This window comes from Schistocerca nitens, chromosome 1, assembly GCF_023898315.1.
Source record: "Schistocerca nitens isolate TAMUIC-IGC-003100 chromosome 1, iqSchNite1.1, whole genome shotgun sequence".
NCBI lineage: Eukaryota > Metazoa > Arthropoda > Insecta > Orthoptera > Acrididae > Schistocerca > Schistocerca nitens.
This window is the reverse complement of record NC_064614.1, coordinates 1,307,827,674-1,307,849,932: the sequence shown is the minus strand read 5'-3', so window position 1 is coordinate 1,307,849,932 and position 22,259 is coordinate 1,307,827,674. Positions and strand designations below refer to the sequence as shown.

Genomic DNA, 22,259 nt, shown 5'->3' with positions numbered 1-22,259 from the left:
AAATCAAACAGTGGAAAATTTGGGATGGTACAACAACAACAATATGCATTAGAATGGATTGCAGTTCCCCACATAAAGCAGGCACAGAGTGAGTGCAGACGGGCACATTTAAGAGTAGATTGTTGGATATTATTCAGCTATTGGACCAAATCCTTTGACAAATGGAGAAGCAAACAAACAATATTATAAAAAGCATAGATTGGTAATCACCATAAAGATTGCACGTTGAGCTGCAGACAGGTACAACTAAAAGACTGTTACACACTGAAGTTTTGGCCAAAGCCTTTTTCAGAAAAGAAAGGAAAGCACAAACACAGTCACACAAACAAATACACTTTATGCTTACATATTATTCAGCTATTGGACAAAATCCTTTGTCAGATGAAGAAATGTACAAACAGATTCCTATGCACAAAATTCGCACACACATGGTCACTGTTGTCTCCGGGCACTTAGGGGATGACAGTGGAGATGACAGTGTCCACATTTGTATGAGTTTCAAGTTTTGTGTGTGTGTGTGTGTGTTTCACAATCAAACAATGGAAAGTCCAAGTTGGAATATCAACAATACTATGAACTGGATAGACTGCTACTCACCGTAAAGAAAATGTGCTGAGATGCAGACAGGTAGAAAAAAAATATTGTTGCACATTGAGCTTTCAGCCAAAATCTTCTTCAGAAAAGAAAAGAAAAAACACACACACACACACACACACACACACACACACACACACACACACACACACTCATACAAGTAAGCACATCTCAAACACATGACTACCAACTCCTGTCGCTGCAGTCAGAATGCTGCGGTGGCCGGAGAGAGGGGTCACGTATGCTTGAAGTGTGGATGCTTGTGAGTGTATGTCTGTGTGTGTGTGTGTATTTGAAAGCTTTGGCCAAAAGCTGAATGTGTAACATTCTTTTTGTTTTTATGAAGTAGCAGTCTATCTTTTTCATAATATTGTTTTTATGTTTTTTCATCTGGTCCAATAGCTGAATAACACCTAATGCTCTACTTTTAAATGTGCCTATCTGCATATCAGTGCCTGCTCTGTGTGGAGAACAGCAATTTATCCTATTTCCTGTAACTAATATGTAAGATACTTTTGTTTCATTATTTTGCCAACACCTGCAGTGAACATCAATGAATTGTTTTAGCTAACATAGATATGGCTAAATGCTATGAAATGGTTAAAACACCAGTCATCAATGAAGACAAAAGTAAAGGACTTCTGCAGCACAGAAAATAAAGCTTTTTTTGTGTGTGCAAAAGATTTAAGGGATGATGAATGACACTGAGATGGACAAGATAGATAACGAGACATAGCCGAGTACTGAACTGAGGGGAGGTGTTAGAGTGGTTTTGTGTTCAGTGGACTACAGATATAAAATATTGACATTGACTAAAAACTGGAGAGATACTTAAATTGAGGACATAAACACAGTCTGAAGAATTAGGAAAACAGATGAAAGGTTTGCATTTAATTGATCAATTACAACCACCCTCTCCACCATCTGAAATCTGACTTACCCTGTCATCAATTTTTACTCTTCAACAATGGACTTTTAAGATATTAGACACTTGCGCTTCATTCATCATCAAAGTATATGTTTCTGTTCCTCTGGTTTAGTTAATATTTCTGCTCTTTTTTAGCGATCAATGACTCAATCTATAATTTGTCACATTTGTCTGCATTTTTACCTTTTCGAGACTCAGTACATCGCAGATTCAGTTAGTAAACTCAGCTTTCAGAAGGACAGAGTGGGTTCATTGGCTGCATATATTCATCCTCTTTACGATTCATATTGCTGTCAGATGTAACACTATGAGACGGTATGTACAGCTTCCATAGTTACGATATGACTTGTGCCACGGAATAGTTAGCACCAGAACTTTGGGAATAAATGTGTTGCTTATAATTTCATACAACTGTTAATTGTGAAATTTGCTGTAGATGTTAAAAACAGCATGTTAGTGCACCTCTAGCAGTTGTCAGTAGCAGCAGAAGTTTCAGCTACCTTACAATATTAGTAGGATGAGGTAAAAGGAAAGATAACAAAAGGAGAATACTTGTCACAGTAAAGAATAGAGAAAGTCACACAAGAAGCCTTACCTTTATCCACATCTAAGGGAGGCAACACGGAATTGTCCCTGCAGACCTTGAAGTAAATTTCTTGGTTTGCCCCGCAAGGGAGGGCCCCGGGTGGTATCACAATAGCGACACCTGTCTCGGGGCTGTGCAGGGTGCCCCCCTCGTGAGAGAACACCCCCCTCGCTGTCGCCACCACCTCGCCACCCCCCTCACCCCTACGTACACAAATAGCAGTGTTAGTATCGGATGCACACGTACACACATTAATTGCTGGGAGTAAAGATTAGTTGCCTTTTAGAACCGAGAATGCAAAGTCAAATACTCTCGATTCGAAAAGATCGTGTGACTGTAAGCACATTCACTCGTTACAGGCATCACAAAGTTGCATAAAATGAAAAAGCAGGAATAGTAATGGAAAATTGGCTCTTATGTCAGACAGACTGGTTGAACAGTATTGGAATAAGGACAGTGCAATATATCCAGACCAAACACCATTGCATGATATTTAAATTACCTAGTAGGTATTCTACAGATTAATGTTAATACAGAAAACAACAAAATAACAGTACTTAGATGTAGATTCCAATATGTCCCAATTAATTAGGTTGAGATTCTTACTTCTTATTTAGTACCGTCCACAAATGAAGTCAGTGTGGAAACTGTGTAATACTACAGCATTTCCTAGTGTGTAAAAATGCAAAATTATGAACAATTTGGGGTATTTTAAACATTAAATGCTTCTTTTGCATTACATTCCTAATATTATACTGCTGAAATAACAGAGATAATAAAAACACTGTTTTGGAATCACAATACACAAGGTCACCATTTTGTTTTAGACTATATGGCAATGTCTGACTTATGGAACATGTACTGGAATCAGCTTACATGCAGTCTAAACAGGAACTGCAAATGAATATATATGAAGTAATGTAATCCCAGTAAAATGGCAACAAAAGATGTAAACCATGTTTATATAACACATTCAGTTATTTCAAACAATGGAAAATCCAGGATGGAATGTACAATATTACGAGAAGGAAAGTTACTACTCACCATATGGCGGACATACTGAGTCGCAGATAGGCACAACAGAAAGGCTTTCACACACAAAGCTTTCGGCCAATGACCTTCGCAACTACAGACAAAACACACACACACACGCGACTGCTGTCTCAGGCAACTGAAACCACACTGCAAGCAGCAGCACCAGTGCACGATGGGAGTGGCGACTGGGTGGGGGTAAGGAGGAGCCTGGGGCAGGGAGGGGGAGGGATAGTGTGGTGGGGGTGGCAGACAGTGAACTGCTGCAGGTTAGGCAGAGGGCCGGGGAAAGGTGGGGAGGGAGGGAGGGAAGTACAGGAAAAGGAGAGAAATAAATAAATAAAAAAGACTGGGTGTGGTGGTGAAACGATGGCTGTGCAGTGCTGGAATGGGAGCAGGGAAGGGGCTGCATGGATGAGAACAGTGACTATTATCCTCCCACCCTACACTAAAACAAATCTCCTGTGCCTTATCTTTCCAGTCTCCCATCACCTCCCAAAGTCCCACCATATGGCCACACAGGAACATTCCCCTCATAACTCAGTCCCACCCAGGACTGGAGCAATTGAATTACATTCTGAGCCAGGGTTTCGATTAGCTCTTGTTGTGCTCTGAAATGAGAAATGTCCTGCCCCTTATCCTTCCCACCCCTCCCACAGTGGTATTCCATTGTCCACCAAACCTACACGATATATTCGTCCATCCTTACAGAACCATTGCTCCCCATCCCTTACCTCACAGCTCATACCCCCGTAATAGACCTAGATGCAAGGCCTGTCTCATACATCCTCCCAACACCACCTACTCCAGTCCGCACACTAACATCACCTATCCCATCAAAGACAGGGCTACCTGGAAACCAGTCATATAGTCTACAATCTAAGCTGCAACCACTATGCTGCATTCTATATAGACATAACAAACAACAAGCTGCATGTCCGCATGAATGGCCACAAACAAACTGTGGCCAACAAACAAGTGGACCAAGCAGTTGCTGAACACACTGCCAAACACAATACCCTTCATTTCACTGATTGCTTCACAGCCTGTGCCATATGGATCCCTTCCACCAGCACCAGCCTTTTCTGAATTACATAAGTACATTTGTGTGAGTGTGAATGTGTGTGTGTGTGTGTGTGTGTGGTGTGTGTGGTGTGTGTGTGTGTGTGTTTGTGTGTGTTTGTTGTTGACGGAGGCCATTGGCAGAAGTGAAAGTCTTTTTGTTGTGCCTATCTGCGACTCACCATCTCCACTATATGGCAACATTCAGTTATCTGAAACAGTTGCTTCACTTCTATGTGAAAATATTAAATGATAGTGCACTGATAAAATTATCACACTCATGTGCACAATTCTTGACAGGCAACATGCAAAACATAGCATTTGATTTCTATTGTAGCCTTTAAAACTGGGTCTATCCACTTGGATAGTGACAAATCATTTGTTGGAACAATGCAGAATGACATATAAGCTACTCCAGATCAAAGAGCTGAAGTGTCTCCTATTTTTTTATAAGTACATAGACCTGTTTATTTCTACAATGGTCTACATCAGTTTACAGCTTGAACATTTAACTATTTTTTGACATAATCACAATTTCCATCGATGCACCTTTGTAGATGCTGTGGCAGTTTTTGCATGCACATGTCATACCAGCTCGCTGCCATGCTGTTCAGAAAGTTATGAACCTCTTCTTTCACCTAGTCGTTGATCTGAATCACTTTCCGGCCAAATGTTCTTTAACCTAGGGAACAGGTGATAGTCACTGGGCGCCAACTTAGGACTATAGAGTGGGTGGGTGATTATGTTCCACTGAAACTGTTGCAGGAGGGCAATGGTTTGCCGAGCGATGTGTGGGCAGGCATTGTCATGGAGAATGTGTATGCCCTTGCTCAACATTCCTCTTCTCCGGTTCTGAATTGCTTGTTTGAGTTTTTTCAGAGCCTCACATTACCTGTCAGCATTAATTGTGGTCCCAGTGATTCAGCTCCAACGACGAGGTGAAAGAAGAGGTTCATAACTTTCTGAACAGCATGGCGGTGAGCTGGTATGACATGGGCATACAAAAATTGCCACAGCGTCTACAAAACTGCATCGACAGAAATGGTGATTATGTCACAAAATAGCTAAATGTTCAAGCTGTAGATGTAAACCATTGTAGAAATAAACAGGTCTATGTACTTGCAAAAAAATAGGAGACCTTACTCTTGGGAATACCCCCCCAAATAAAAGCATGTGGAACAGATTAAATGGGATGCACTAACGTAGAAACAGGCAAATACTTAATAATTTAATATGGAGGTGTCAGCAGCTGGTTGCTTAAAGTAACTGGGCAAATTACAAATTACAGTAGAACAAAAGAACAGGCAGAGGAATGATAAAACTAAAATGCTGCTCAAAATGTATGCAAGTGAATACATACAATGCTAAAAAAATATGATGAAGGTGAGAAAAACGAGAATTATATGATACTGAAAAGCAAAGGAATGAAGTTGACAAATGAAGCTGTCACAGGTCTGAAGACAAAAGTAGATGGCTTTGATTTTCAGTTATGTACAGGGCTGGCGTTAAAGGGGAAAAATACTCAGGGTTTGGCCTCTGGTGCCTAACTAAATAGGAGTCAAACACAAGATTTAAAATCTGCACTTGTGGTTCTGAACAAGAGGCCTGAGCACTGGAGGCCCTCACTGAACCTGCAGGATTGTTGTAAAAAAACATATATACAGTACATAACTAGTGATTTCGTTAATGCAAAATAATACGATTTGGCATGTAAGGCACAATGAACTACATCAGGCACTGTAGAGCAAAAAATTTTATTTTTACTTACATGCCAATGTTATAATATTTATAAACATTATTTTAATTTCCATCAATTGATAATGGATTTTAATGGAGATATAACTATTTTAATCAAAGTCAGGAAAATTAACAAGAATTTTATTCATAGCCATTTTAAAAATGTATGTTACATAATATGTATGAGTATGCGCGTACAAATTTTAAACTTCACGTTGCTTGTCAAATACTGCTTTTGCATACAGACTGAGCTGGAGTATGGCAAGTTTAAAACTTTCCTTGACATTTTCATATGATAATAATATAAGCATTTAAAGCACATTCATTAGTAAGTGTCTTAAAACAAATTGTGTGTTAAATACATAAAAGTTTAATTAATTGACATCTACAATTTTTATATTTGATACTTTCTTCTTTTCATCATTTCAAAATGATCTTCACCTTTTAGAGCATTAAGACAATAATTTAGACAAAATGTTTATGTTTGAATCATTTTAAAATGGGTTATGTTTTCACTTTTGTGTACTTGAGAAGGCCGCTGGCCATCCGAGGTACTATCGGTCAGCGTCTACTGTGAGCTACCGTAGAGCCTAGCAATAGAAAACAGCAAGCTTGGACAAGCCGAGGTTACAGAACTGTATTCACTGAACTCGTGAGAGTGTGGACATGTGGAGTTTTGTTTTGTTGCATTTAGTTTTTATTGTGGCTTGTCACTACTTATGAATGTCAGTGGAGCTGAACAGCCTGCTGCATGCTCTCCAATATTTTGTGGTCATGTAGGATCATTGCATCAAACAATTTTTGAGAGTTTTGTTACAATGGAAAAAAAATGTTGTGGGTGGAAAAAAGTGTTACAGTGCTTTATCAGTTTATGAAAAATGAAAGTGTAAGGTGGTAAAAGATAAAGCTGCAAAAAAAGGGACAGACACTGTTACTCTATGTGCTCACTAAACTGCCAATGTCGGGATTTTCAGAGACAATGTACATCGTCAGTTAGACAGATGGACTTATAACTGATTATGGTTATTGTGATGTGGAGACTTAGCAATGAGCCGCATTCAGGAGAAGTGCACAGAAAAGTGAAAGTAATAGCATTAGAGCAAGTGAATGACAGTGGCGAAACCACTCCAGAAACAGAATATGTTTTAACCGCTGAATCGACAAGGAAAGAAAAGCTTTCAGATTTTGATATTGGTCTCTGACACAAAAAAAAAAGGACTTCTGCAGTTTACAGGCTGAAGAAGCTGTTAAGCAAGGACCTGAGTGAACACTGAAAACACTGCAACTGGGCCAAAAAAGTAATCAGTCTTTCCTTTCTCATGTGTATGACTGCATCTACAAGTATGGGGAAATATCAAAAAGCAGCTGACTTGTTTGAAACAGTGGAAAAAAAGCATTGTACTACTTTGCTTGCCAATAGTTTTCAAAATGCAGGGTTGTCTCTAAGTCCAATTTGGCTGAGGATTAGCAGGAGGTTGGAAAAAGTTAAAACAAAAAGTGGGTTAATATAGAAGCAGCAATGATCACAAAATGTTGCACTTAGAATGGCACAAACTAGAAAATGCGCTAAATAGTCACTCAGCTGTAGAAATTCTTTTAGATCAAAGCACTGTAAGAGAAGAACAGTAGTGAACTGAATTACTGCATTGTGTAATTGAAGTTATCGTTTTTCTCCCAGAAAGAGGTTTAGCTTTGAGAAGTGATAGTGACCCAGTTGGAGAACACTGAAATGGCAATTCTTTGGATGTCTTAGAGTTTTTGGAGATATGATACAGTGATGAAAGAGTATTTAAGATAAACTGAATTATTGCAACAAGGAAGAAAATGCACAGTTTATTATTATCACATGATGTTCTGAAGGAATCACTGAAATGGCTCTAACTTTGCCCCTGATAAACCTTTCGGGATGTGAGGTCTTCTGTTCCTGATGTTTTGTCCAGGACTGTGCTGGACATACTCAGAGACACTCTTCCATTGAGTCTTGCTGACTGACCCGGTCGGACATCCGAGAGTGACATAAATACTGTAGGAAAGGGGGCGTGGTCAAAGTAACATGTGATGAGCAGAGATAATCCTTGTCAGAGATGAAACTTAACGATTGATTGTCCTCTTGTCAAAGATAAAACTGTCTAGCAATTCTGCACAGCTACTGAATATGTCACTAAGTTTCATTGCCTCCTCTTTCCTATCGGCTGCTTGGGATGGAAGTAACAAGCAAAGGGAGAAACTCGTGCCTTAGCAGATGGCTGTTGTGAGCCAGGAGCATATGGAACTGCTAAGATATCTGCGTGGGAAAAGGTCACCACGATAGAATAAGGACAATGAACGCCACTTTTGCAGCAGAAAAATGAGGTCAGTAAAGAGCACTGCTTGTGCTCATGAGGTGTGTGTGTGTGTGTGTGTGTGTGTGTGTGTGTGTGGCTGGGGGGGAGGGGGGGGTGAGTGTGAAGGTCACTATGGCACAGAGCTGCTGTGAGGTGTTTATGGGGATTATTAGAATTATCTGATATTAATTCTCTCCTGCATGTTGCTGTATTAGTGGGCAATGTGCTTACGCTTCAGGATCTGCTCTGTACTTGAGTGGATATGGCTGAAATTGCAGAGCAGATTTTTTAGCAAATGGGAAGTTCAGCATCTTAGAACATTCAATCCATTTGGGAAAAGAAATTAAAACATCCAATTAGTTTTACACTGTATTGCAAATTAGTATTATGTCATCCGTTCAGAACTTTTAAATGCCTTCACTGGAAAAAGTATGGGCTTACTATAGGAAAGTTTTTTTTACTCACTTAAAGAGTTGGTTTCCCTTTCTGGATCAGTCTATCATTAACTAATACCTTGACTTCTATTCCTTTTAATGACTGAAACCATTAGGTACAGCATAACTAAACAAATGTTCTATTCCTTTTAATGACTGAAACCATTAGGTACAGCATAACTAAAGCAATGTCGGAGCTGCTACTTCTGGTAACTTTCTTAGAAGACATTACTGAGTGAGTGACAATCTACATAGTACGGTGTAATTTACTGTGCCACTTTCATTGTCTGTACTTTATTTAGTGGTAAAAAGGAGGAGGACAGTTTTGTTTCATTGAGAAATTTAAAATCATAATTGCTTTAAAATCTGAAAGAAAACACTTTGGTTGAGTCTTTGCTGCAGGAACTTGCTGATGGACTAGTCATGTTTTCTGCGACTCTGTTTTGGTAAAACACTTATGAACTGAAATATTTTTAATATATGTTAGCTGTAAGTGGTTTCAACTTCAACTGAGCGGCAAGGTTGACATTCAGGCATTATGGTTTTTTGAAAGATAAATCACAGTGTTTAAGTGATTTGAAGGAGTAATTCGTGTGATATTAAAGTAAGTCCCAAGTAGGAAAGCAAATACTGGAATGTTTCATTAGGGATATTGATACTTATGGACTCCCAATTTTAATAAAGTAACTCTGGACTAATACTGGGTATTATTATAGGGAAGGCTTCAGCATATGTGAAAATTTTGCTGCCAGTTGGTTCAATGACTGTGATTCAATGGCTGTTATGAGCAATACAAAGATTCCCAACATCACTTGAGACCAGTCTTATCATAAATGGGGATATTTTTTTTGTGCAGTGGTAAAGCCATAGAAAGCCTGGCAGAAGAATTCCGCCGGCTGACATAGTTTTAACTTGTTGTAACTGTGAACATTATGTATGAGCCATCTCCTATAAAGACATACATAAATTTTTGCAGTTGTTATACGAAACAGATATTAGGATCATAAATGTCCTGAAACTCATAGAGTATATAGCTCAGCCAGTGGACGTACAGGGTGACAATTATTGAAATATATGAAATAAAATCATCATAACTTTTGAACAGTTTGCATTATGTCCAAACTGCATGGCTGGCTGTGGGGCATGATGGGAATTAGTATGTGCATTCTTGTTTGGTTTATCAACGAAGCACAGTTTTATTTGGATGGTTTCATCTATAAGCAAAATTGGCACATTTGGGGGACTGAGAATCTGCATTTTGCAACCGAGAAGTCTCTTCACCCTCAACGGGTGACTGTGTGATGTGCAGTGTTCAGTCACGGAATAATTGGTGCGATATTCCTTGATGTCACAGTAACTACTGAATGGTACATGAACGTTTTGGAAGATGATTTCATCTCCTTATCCAAAGTGACTATGATTTCGACACAATGTGGTTCATGCAAGATGGAGCTTGACCCCACAGAAGCAAGAGAGTGATGTCCTGTAGGAGCACTTTGGGGACTGCATTCTGGCTCTGGGATACCCATTACAATGTAATGCAGCCAATGAGATTGCTGCTAACGTAGAACCTTTTCTCCTCGTAGATGACACTTGCGCAGTGATACATGAACGCGCGAGGTATTATAACGAGTGTGCAGACCTCCGATCAGTCAGTCTGCATTAGTCTTTACCAGTCTGTACGAGTTCTACATTTGTCTGTACCAGTCTATAGTCAAGTTTCAGTCTGCACCTAATAAGATTACCATATTCCTGTACATAGCCACGAAGATAAATGTATAGACACTTTTGTCAAGTATCAAAGATCTATGTGAGGATAAGATTAACAGACCAATACCAAAGGAACTTCAGATTGTCAATTGTAAATAGCCTCCAGAAAGCAAGTTAAGTAATTTTTATGCTTGTTATTATTTTAATAAATGTGTATGAAAATTAATCAAGTTCTGTTTCAAGTTGGTCACCGTCAATCTGCTACTCTAAGCGTGCAAGTGGCATTTCTATCATCTGACCTAACGGCAGAAGATAAACACGCCACGATAAGACCACGAGACATATTGCTGACACTCGCCTACTTCGTTAGAGCGACAAGTCAAATAATCTGATGGTGTGTGTACTGAAGGTCTTACAGTACGCACACCACACAAAGTGTACAGCAATAAGCTCAAAACCATTGCTCAGCTGAAAGCAGCCATTGAGGAGGTCGATGACAGCATTGATGTTCTGACACTTCAGCAGGTCGTGCCCAATTTTGCTATTCGTCTGCGCCACATCATCGCCAATGATGGCAGGCATATTGAACGTATCATAACACAAATCTGAATATCTGTAGTGATGTTTACATGTTGAATAAAGTGTGTGCATGCCGTAGTTTGCAGCTAATTTATGTTTTTCTCAAACATTTTAATAACTGTCACCCTGTATTTAATTAATTCTTCAATATGTTTGACTGTTGGCTCAAAAATGTGTTTAAGAGCAATGAACACGGGTATTCTTTTGAACAGAAACCAGGCATGTAAGGAGAGGAGTATAGTTGATCCATCGTAACAATCAGATGCCAGAGTTTGATGTTAAACAAACATCTAAAACAAACAGTTAAAGCTATATAAAGAATTTCAAAAACAATATTGGAACATTATAAATTCCTTTACCATTACAGGATATGTTACTCAGAGATTACAAGCTCAGTAAAATGCAATAAAAACAGATCATTACATCTCCTATGTATTGTTTTTCTCAGTTTTTAGATTTGATGCTATAAATACTTGACTTCTGAAATTTACTCAGATAGTTACTTACAGTGTGTTTCAATTTCAGCAGTAGCAGGTTCCCAGTGATGAAACTTATATTAATGTTCTTATTTTGAAATAGCCCGACTACCTCGTTGTTTAGGTGTACTCGGTACTGACACTGTACAACAACTTTATAAAAAGAACAAAATGTACCTGAAGGGCTGGCAGGTTCAGCCAAGTAATTGGAAAGGTTTTCCCTATCCTCTGCACCTGCAGGCACATTTCCTTTGCAGTGTACGAAAGTGCGAAATTTGGGTGAATAAGTGTACGGCAGTGTCCCGCTTGTGTCGGAAGTGATGAGAGTGGAGGGAAAGAGTGAAAACCCAGTGCCGATACGTGGCCTACTTCTCTCGAAGACCACCAAAGGGGTCGCAGAGCATAATGTCCTCGGCCTCATCACACGGACAGATCACCAGAGACAGTGTGACGTGCCATCACTTCACGAGACACTGCGGAGAGGTTTGGAATTTAATACAGCACACTGGCGCAAATACACTACATCGTGCCAGCTGAATGCACAGAACTGAGAATGCAGTTCTGCGCAAGCTGACTGGTGTGAGAAGGTGCATCAGGTGGAGTTGGCGAGGGGAGCAATGAGGCAGAAAGTCAGGAGGAGGCGTGAGAAGAATTACTGACAGCTCAGAGGGAGGCACAGGCAGTACTGATAGGAACACCAGAGGAACAGGCAGCAACTGCTTAGGATAGGAATGCAACACACGGAAACTGTCACCGGTGAGTTCATGCACTGCACAATGATGATGATGTGGGGACTAGGGGTGACAGAACAGATGACAGGGAGACTGTGGGGAATAGCGTGTGTGTGCACGATGATAGTAGTCAGGGTCCTGGGAAAGGGCAGAGGAGGGTTGTGGCACGGGGATAGTGGAAAGTGAGGCCACTAGGACTACACAAACAAAGGATATGTTGCAAGGACACCCATCTATGTCAGTGAGGAAAACTGGTGTTGAGGGGAATGATCTAGATGGCACCAGTTGCAAAGCCACCACTGAAATCAGGTATGTTGTACTAGCAATGTGTGTTCCGTCACTGGGTGGTCAACTCTGCTCTCAGCCAAAGTCTGACGGTGGCCATTCTTCATGTGGGCAGCACTTTGGTGATCAAGTATACATAAAATCCTGTGCAGAAAATTCAGCAACGCCGGTATACGGCATGACTGTTTTCGTTTGTGGCCCTATCTCTAGTGGGATAGGATAAGCCCGTGACGGCACTGGAGTAGGATATTAGGATATACTGAGTATAAGAATTAGCCAGGTCTTCCACCTGGTTCTTCCACAGGGATATGAGGCATGCAGAAAGGGGCTGGCACACAGACAGACCAGGATATTGCACAGATTGGGTGGGTAGTAGAATACCACTTTAGGAGGAGTGGGAAGGATTGAGAGTAGGATATTCCCAATTCCCAGGCACAATATTTGAAGCCTGGCAAAGGATATGGTAAAGGTGTTCCAGTCTAGGATGATATATGGTGATAAGGGGTGTGTCCTTTGCAGCTGGTTCTTGGGGCTGATGAGAGACTTAGGGATGTTCAAGGTCACAGCACAGGAAATTTGTTTGTGGACTTTGTTTAGAGGATACTGCCTCTCTGTGAAGGCCTCTGTGAGACATTCAGCACACTGAGCAAGGGAATTCTCTTCAATGCAGACATGCTGTCCACGAGTGGCCAGACTATATGGGACTGATTTCTTGATGTGAAAGGCAGGACATATCGTCATGCATCCACATTCTCTTCCCCACAGTCTTCCTTTCCTATGTTCCAACACCACTCCCATCATGCACTGCACAAACTCATCAGTTCCAGTGCCCGTGAGCCAAATTCCTATTTTGTAAATCTCGTGCCTCCCTCCAAGCTACCAGCCACCATTCCTCGACCCTCCGTCCCACTCCCCACCTCCTTTCTCCTGTCACCCTGCCCCACCAGTCACCTTCACAACTGAAGTCTTGGTATTATGTATATAGCTTGCACAATGTACTTGTACAGCTAAGTTTCTGTGACTCAATGCCCCTACTATTTGGTGTGTTTTTACCTTAACTCCTAAATTATTTACATTCTGCCACAACTTTCCACACCATATTTATGTAGAATTTTATGTATTTTTCTAAAACTGTTTCGAGGACCGTATGTTGGGGGATCAGAATTAACAAAATAATAGCCATAATGGGAGCTTAGCAGATGTTATTTTGAACAATTGCACAAATTTCATGAAAAATCAAATTTTGGTAGAGATAATCATCACCTGTGGTCATTTTAACAAAAAATTTGTGAGAAGTGTTCTCTGTGAGAGAATGTACTGAGAAAACTGTGAACTGGTTTATTCTATAAGAAGTGCTAGAAATGCCCCACTACTCTACATTTAATATACTGCTACTTGGCCAGAAGTACAGTATCTTCTGGTGCCGGAAATTTTAAATGTTCTACAAGGAACAGAGCTTCCAAAAACTGAGGTGACAAAATTTTTCTGCTAAATTACATGTAAGCATTCACAGTGCTCACTCACTTTCTTCAGAACTCTAAAGCTATCCACGCACCAAGTGTCGAACACCATTACCACCGTTCCTCGTCTGGGTCAGAAACACACCACAGGAGGCTTCTATCAGAATATACCTTGGAATGTCCTATACACTGATATTTTGACTGCTGTTTCCACATGACACAAATGGCAGTGATAAGTTCAGACACGGTGTAATTGCCTCGGTTGTATTGAACTACAGCTAAATATCACAAAAACTGCTTGAACCCTTCAAATCAAGAGAGAAAGTGGACATGTTCTGATACAGCATGATGTGAGGAAGTCAGAATGAAAGCACCCTGGTTGCAATAGCAGGGCACGGTATGATTCTCAGGTCAGACACTGACAAGAAGGCCATTATGCAATAGCAACCACACCCTAACTTCTTTGCATTCCCCTGGATCCAAAGAAGCCTGATAACGCAATGCTCCCGGTGTAGCAGGATGGGGTGAGAATGACAGCTAGTGGTTGGTAGAAGCCATCTTCTTGAGTGTCAATATGGGCTCAACCCCCACCTGGGCACTGTGGGTTCGTATATGGTTTGTCAAACTGCAGAATCTTTCTTACATCCCAGGTCACAGACACGCAGTAGTCTGACAGTACAGAAGTGGGCACACGACAAGGGTGCTTTTGTCAGTATGATGTCGACTGTGGCTCTTGGTCTTCTGTGTCCTAATTATGTCTTTGGGCCATAGCTGAATTCTAGGCAGTTATACTGGATAACTGAGAAGACTTTCATGGGGTGCTTGAGTGGCTTTGCCATTGCAAACTTCTCAGGCATTTATGACCGAGAAGTCATTTTTAGAAGAACATTAATTGATTCTACAAATATTTTCAATAAATTTCTTTTTTACGTCTTTAATAATTACTAGATAAACATTATGTATTGTGACAAAGTTGGGAGCTGAAGATGGTATTAGCAGACAACAAGAAACCAGCAGCAGAAGAAACATACTGCCAAACTTGCACATACGACACACACACACACACACACAGATATATCATAATGTCATAGTTCCACTGGAGGTCATGACTAGCATTCTTGAAAGCTATAGGCAGGCATCTAGTAAACAGTCAGAACCTCAAAATGGCTGAGATGTTATGAAAAAGTGCGAAGCACAACTGAAGAGCCACAATTACTGAAAGTCTTCACCCTGGGCATTTACCCACTGAAATAGTTCGATTCTTCAGGTACCCAAGATAAATCTAATACGGGTCCCATCTCCTGAATTTCCTACCTGTCTGCACTTTCTTCATTTTTAATCTGCAGTTTATAATCAATGAATTATGGCCAGAGTGTACATTAGCCTCTGAAAATGTTTTGCAGTTTAAAACAAGATTTTTAAAGTTCTATCTTACAATGAGGAACTCACAGTGAGTAATAAGTATCTAAAAGATGAGAAAAACGGCAAGGTAGAAGCGCGATTTCCAGTCACACTCAATACGAGTCTCGATCTAACTAGACTCGACTTAAATAAATCATTTTATCTACAGTACAGGCCGAACCAACGAATTAAAATTTGTACGGAGCCAGAGCTTGATCCTGGGTCTCCTGCTCACTAGGCAGATGCACATGAATGAAATGCCTGTGCCTCAGGTATAGGGGACAAATTAATCAGATAAATTATATGTTCCAGAGATACAATAAGCCACAGCTTTATCTGTGATAATGAATGCAGGCTGAAGCAATGAATTAAAATTTGTACCAAGACTGGGATTGAAACCTGGCTCTCCTGCTCACTAGGCAGATGCACTAATCATTACACCGCCCTGACAATGCAGCTAACACAGCTGCACGGATTACCCTAGTTTGGGGATAGCGCATTTGCCTAGTGAACACGAGAGCCGCCTTCCAATCCTGGGCTTGGTAAAACTTTAAATTCATTGCTTCGGCCTATATTCATTATCACAGATAAATCTGAGGCTTAGTGTATCTCTGGAGCATATAATTTATCTGATTAAATAAATTAGTTTATACTGGATCTCTCTCTTACTCTGTTTCACCACTTCCCTCCCCTACTTTCATCCTCTAAAATTTTTTTCCCAGTGCATTCCGATTACTTTTCTCTCTTTACCTTTAGTCAAACTATTGGTTGACCAGAATTTAATTATTCTATTTTCTTCTGTACTGCATAAATTCCTCTGCACTATGAATCTGTCTCATCTACTGAGTCACATTTGAAGCCGTACCTCTACTTTTCTGCTTTTCCATGAGTTTCCTCTCCTTTTTTTTCTTAATTACTGATAAAAGAAACCTTATTTTACATCACCATTAGTTTGCGACATCCTCTACACGTTATCAACCGTAATGCGTTACAGAAATGCTACCGAGTCACTAGTATAACTTTAAATGCGAGTTTTATGGCAGTGCCTTTCATCGTGTTCAGTGCTCTAATAGTGAGACTGAAACTGCCCTAAAGTATTAATAATGGACATTAATACTGAGAATAGTGAATTTATAGGTAAAAATGTTCATAATGATGTCCTCTAATACCTAAACAGAAGAGCACAGGAAATTATGCTAACAGGTCCAAAACATGCAAATGCACGGTACTACTGGTTCTATAACAATTAAAGATGCACACATGTAAAAAGTTAGTATTTATAATTCATTAGAACTGACCTTAAATTATTATCGAGGTAATGCTGCACGGTGTTCCCACGTGGGTCTGTCGGTTTCTTGTACAGCTCGAAGGCTGAACCTCTCTGTTCTCTATTCGTGAGATCTAGCCCACTCGGTTCTCGATTGTGGTGACTGTGGTGATTGTGATTACGGACATTGTCGGGAGGGGCATTCCTCGAAGGAGGAACGTTGTAGTAATATTGACCTCCTCCGGCTCCTGCTGCAGTTCTGGGCACTGACGGATTGTAATTCCGGTCCAGACTACTTCCGTGACCAGAATCGAATCCGCCGTTTGTTTCTTCTGCTGAAATTTGCAAAGTACGACATTGGTTTCCTGTAAATGAATGCAATAAAACAACTGTGGTAATCGAAAGACAGACTGAATGAAAAATAGAGAGAAAAGTTCTAGATGCTGGAAAACTGAAAGACTATTGTTAAACAAGAAGCCGCTGTTTGTAATTTTTAGAATTACTAAGTGTTCTAAGTACGAGTAGAGAGAAGAACAATATTAGAGAAGGAAATTTGCTACTCACCATACATCTGAGTTGCAGATAGGCACGACAAAAAGATTCTTACAATTATAGCTTTTGGCCAAATGTGATATCCTTCATTTCAATGGCTGCTTCACAGTCTCTGCCATATGGATCCTTCCCACCACCACCAGCTTTTCTGAATTGAACAGGTGGGAACTTTCCCTGCAATACATCCTACATTCCCGTAACCCTCCTGGCCTCAACCTTCATTAGTCACTGTCCTCACCCATCCAGCCCCCTCCCTGTTCCCATTCCAGCACTACAAAACCATCATTTGGCCAACACACCCAGTCTTTTCATTTCTATTCTTTTCCGCTATTTCTCCCCCCCCCCCCCCCCCCCCCGCCCCCGACCCAATCCCTCTCTCCCCGCCACTCCCCTGCCCACCATCGAAACTGCAGCACTTTACTGTCTGCCATCCTCACCATACTATCACTCCCTCTCCCCAGTCGCCCCTCCCATCATGCAATGGCGTTGCTGCTCGCAGTGTGGTTTCAGTCGTCTGAGACTGCAGTCATATGTGTGTGTGTGTGTGTGTGTGTGTGTGTGTGTGTGTGTGTGTGTGTGTGTGTGTGTGTGTGTGTCTCTAATGCTGACAAAGGCCTTACTGGCCGAAAGCTATAATTGTGAGAATCTTTTTGTTGTGCCTATCACGACTCAGCATATGGTAAGTAGCAACTTTCCTTCTCTAATATCCTTACATTCCATCCTGGATTTTCCTGTAGCTGTGGAAATGTGTGGTCAACTGACTGAGTGACAGTGCACATATGTAAGAGATAGTGTAGAGATCACGTGCTTCTTCTTAGTACGAGCTGCCAAGCATTGTTGCTGCCGATCTCCCTCCCCAGACGTCAAATTTTTGTTTACAGATGTATGATTCACTACTTTTTCTCTGTTGGTCGATAATGGTGCAACTGCTGTTCCTGTGTGCAATGGCAAAAATGGTTTTTATCGTTTGGATGTGATGGTCATTCATCTGAAAACGTATTATGGTGTTGATGTAACTGATCTACAGAGATGGTACGAATATATGATTGTCAAAATAAATGCTATGTCTCAAGTGGAAAATCCAGAAGCAATATATAATTTTTATCTATTTACATTACACTTTAAACAATATGAAATTGATAGATTGTTACTCACTATGTAAAGTAGGCACTTAGTGGTAGACAGACGCAGTGGCCAAAAAAGTAGGCTACATACACTATGTTAACAAAAGTATCCGGGCACCTGGCTGGAAATGACTTACAAGTTCGTGGCGCCCTCCATCGGTACTGCTGGAATTCAGTACGGTGTTGGCCCTCCCTTAGCCTTTATGACAGCTTCCACTCTCACAGGCATACGTTCAGTCAGGTGCTGTAAGGTTTCTTGGGGAATGGCAGCCCATTCTTCATGTAGTGCTGCATTGAGTAGAGGTGTTGATGTCGGTTGGTGAGGCCTGGCCCAAAGTCGGCATTCCAAAATATGCCACAGGTGTTCTATAGGATTCAGGTCAGGACTCTGTGCAGGCCAGTCCATTACAGGGATGTAACCACTCCGCCACAGGCCGTGCATTATGAACAGGTGCTCAATCATGTTGAAAGATGCAAGCACCATCCCCGAACTGCTCTTCAACAGTGGGAAGCAAGAAGGACCTTGAAACATTAATGTAGGCCTGTGCTGTGATAGTGCCACGCGAAACAATAAGGGGTGCAAGCCCCCTCCACGAAAAACATGACCACACCATAACACTACCACCTCTGAATTTTGCTGTTAGCACTACACACGCTGGCAGATGATGTTCACCGGGCATACACTGCACCCGCACCCTGCCATCGGATCACCACATTGTGTACCGTGATTCGTCACTCCACACAACATTTTTCCACTGTTCAATCATCCAATGTTGATGCTCCTAACACCAAGTGAGGCATCGTTTGGCATTTACTGGTGTGATGTGTGGCTTATGACCATGAAATCCCATTTTTCTCACCACCTGTCTAACTGTCTTAATATTTGCAGTGGATCCTGATGCAGTTTAGATTTCCTGTGTGATGGTCTGGATAGATGTCTGCCTATTAAACATTATGACCCTCTTCAACTGTTGGCAGTCTCTGCCAGTCAACAGATGAGGTTGGCCTGTACACTTTTGTGCTGTAAGTGTCCCTTCATGTTTCCACTTCACTATCTCATCAGAAATAGTGGATCTAGGGATGTTTTGGAGTGTGGAAATCTCTCGTATAGACGTATGACACAACTGACACCCAATCACCTGACCATGTCGAAAGTCCGTGAGTTCCGCGGAGCACCCCATTCCGGTCTCTCCCGATGTCTAATGACTACTGAGGTCACTGATTTGACGTACCTGGCAGTAGGTGGCAGCACAATGCACCCAATATGAAAAACAATATGTTTTTGGGGTTGTATGGATACTTTTGATCACATAGTGTATTATCAGCTATCATACTAAATCTTTCTCAGACGTAGACAAAACACCCACACATTCACATGTGCACTGTCCCTTCAGGCACTGTGGACCATCTGCGACTGGGATAAGGAAGAGGGATGGAGTAGGAAGGGGGACTGGTATTGGGTTAGAGGTAGAGATGCTGTGCTGCCAGTCAGAGTGTGAAATGGCATGGTGGGGACAGGATGGTAGGCTGCTAGGTGCAGCACTGAGGGGAGGGGTGGGGGAAACAGAGAAGGGGAAAGGACTATGGATGTGCACTGAGAGGATAGCAGTCATGTGTGAAGCTCGAGAGGGAGCAGGGAAGGGAATAGGTGCATGTGGGAACACAGATTAGTGAAGGTCGAAGCCAGAGGGTTAGAGGAATAGAAGGTATTCTCCTCAGCATGGGAGTCCCACCTGTGCAATTTGGGAAAATTGGTGTTGGTGGAAAGAATCCAGATGGCAGAGGCTGTGCAGTAGATGTTGAAGTGAAGCACATCATGTTGGGCAGCGTACTTGGTAAGTGAGTGGTCCAACTGTCTCTCGGCCCGCATCTCGTGGTCGTGCAGTAGCGTTCTCGCTTCCCACGCCCGGGTTCCCGGGTTCGATTCCCGGCGGGGTCAGGGATTTTCTCTGCCTCGTGATGTCCTTAGGTTAGTTAGGCTTAAGTAGTTCTAAGTTCTAGGGGACTGATGACCATCGATGTTAAGTCCCATAGTGCTCAGAGCAAAAAAAAAAAAAAAAAAAAAAAAAAAAAAAAAAAAAAAAAAAAAAAAAAAAAACTGTCTCTCGGTCACAGTCCAGTGCTGGCATTTGTGTGGGCAGATGGCTTACTAGTAATCCACATAGGATGCAACACAACTGTTGCAGCTAAGCTGGTAATCCACAAAGGATGCAACACAACCTTTGCAGCTAAGTTGGTACACAGTATGGCTCTTATCACAGGTGGGCCTATCTTTGAGGGAGTAGGAGATGCCTGTGACATGACTGAAGCAGGTGGCAATGGAAGGATGTACAGGACAGGTCTTGAATCTAGGTCTGTTACGGGGATTAAGCAATGTGAGGAAAGGTTTGGGGTCAGGGGTGGGACAGGGATGAATGAGGATACTGTGTTCGTGGGCACAACCACTTACAGGCTGTCCATCCGCACAAATGACCAAGAGGGAACTGCCCCAGTGTGATGGTACAGTTAAGTTCAAATTCCAGTGTCTAAAAGTTTTTTATTTATTAAACAGTATCGGGTGAAAATCTACTGAGTAAAATGATCGATCTTATACAAAAGGTTAGTGTTGAGGAAACGTCTATAACTGTGTCAAAATCTAAAAGTGTAGTGCCTGTCATAAATGTTTCTTGGAAGGAGAGAGTATTTTGTGAAAAATTAACAATTTTGTGAAAAATAAAATATAGAAATGAATGTAAGTTACAAATGTACTGACTCAACATTCTAAAGGTATTAGAACATGTAGTTCATTTAAACAAAATGAAATCATAAAGGTAGGGAATCCACTATTGGTTTTCAACCAACAGTCTTTTGGATGATGCAGGTGCAAGCACTCTGAGAGAGGAAAAGAATGGGAAACCAGAGGCAGTTGCAGTCAAGCCATGGCAGTATATGTGTCATGGCATGCCTGGGGATGTGAGCCTTCAGCAATGACAATTTGATGTGAAAGTGCTCAATATTTGGTGTGGCAGTGGTTTATAGCTCCTGAAGTTGTCTCCAGTTTATTTTGTGTTGGAAGGCAAGAATATTTGACTGGTTTTATATGATGGTATATGGAGTTGACGCCACAGCGAGTTAACACGGTTGCTGTAAGTGTGTGGTAGTTATATATTAATTCCATCACCGGAGACGTGAAGAGCCTATTCAAATTTTTAAACAGCAAGCACCAACTTCAACACTGATACAACTGCAATGAACAAGGCAAGACATTTTTGCACTAACAGTCTTTAGCAGTGTATCAGAATTTTACAGTCAACCTGATTGTTTGCCAAAGTTCTAATATAGTTATGTTATAAGTATTTGTCAGAATCATTGTTTCAATGTCCTATACCAATCCAAAGTTCCCTGCCAATTTGTTAAATGTAAATTTTGTGTCACCCTGTATGGTCAAAAGATCTTAGTCAATTAATTTTGATGTTATGGCAATCATGCAGTGTCATATAAAAGGAACTTCCAAGAATAATTGTTTACTTTCAATCTGAAGAGACAATAAGTGTGGTTGCTTTGATATGTCATTGTAAAATTTAAGTTAATGAGATTTCTTACTTTAAATTTGCTTTATCAGAATATTAGCTTAACATAATTATTCAAAGCAGCCATTAAGCTGTGTAGGAATAACTCAGCCCTCCTCCATCTTGTTTCCAAATAAAATTGTTGCCACAAAAGTCATTAAAGTGTATTTACTTTTGGCACACTAAAAGAAATATAAACTGAAATAAAGTATTGAAATTGCTTCTTCTGAGCTGGAGACCAAAACAATCTTTGTAGATACAGTTTACTTTCAGTGGGGTCTGTCGTAAGGTAAGGTTAAATAGCTGCATGCTGTTTACTACAGGGGTGATGTAAAACCAAATCCAGGTAGGCCACATAAAGTATTATGTGTGTAACAACTTGCACAGCATACCAATCCTGTCGCACGGGATTAGCCGAGTAGTCTAAGG

The 22,259-nt window shown here is 41.0% G+C and overlaps 1 protein-coding gene across 5 annotated transcripts in view; it reads right to left on the bottom strand.

Annotated features, from left to right (window-relative positions):
• The window catches only part of LOC126202545 (tight junction protein ZO-1), a 731,102-nt gene that overhangs the window by 29,367 nt on the left and 679,476 nt on the right, over nucleotides 1–22,259 (bottom strand). For all 5 annotated transcript variants that reach the window (XM_049936877.1, XM_049936873.1, XM_049936876.1 and 2 more), the window contains one exon: nucleotides 16,638–16,941. In XM_049936877.1, coding sequence (XP_049792834.1) covers nucleotides 16,638–16,941 — 304 coding nt within the window. The remainder of the gene's footprint in view (nucleotides 1–16,637; nucleotides 16,942–22,259) is intronic.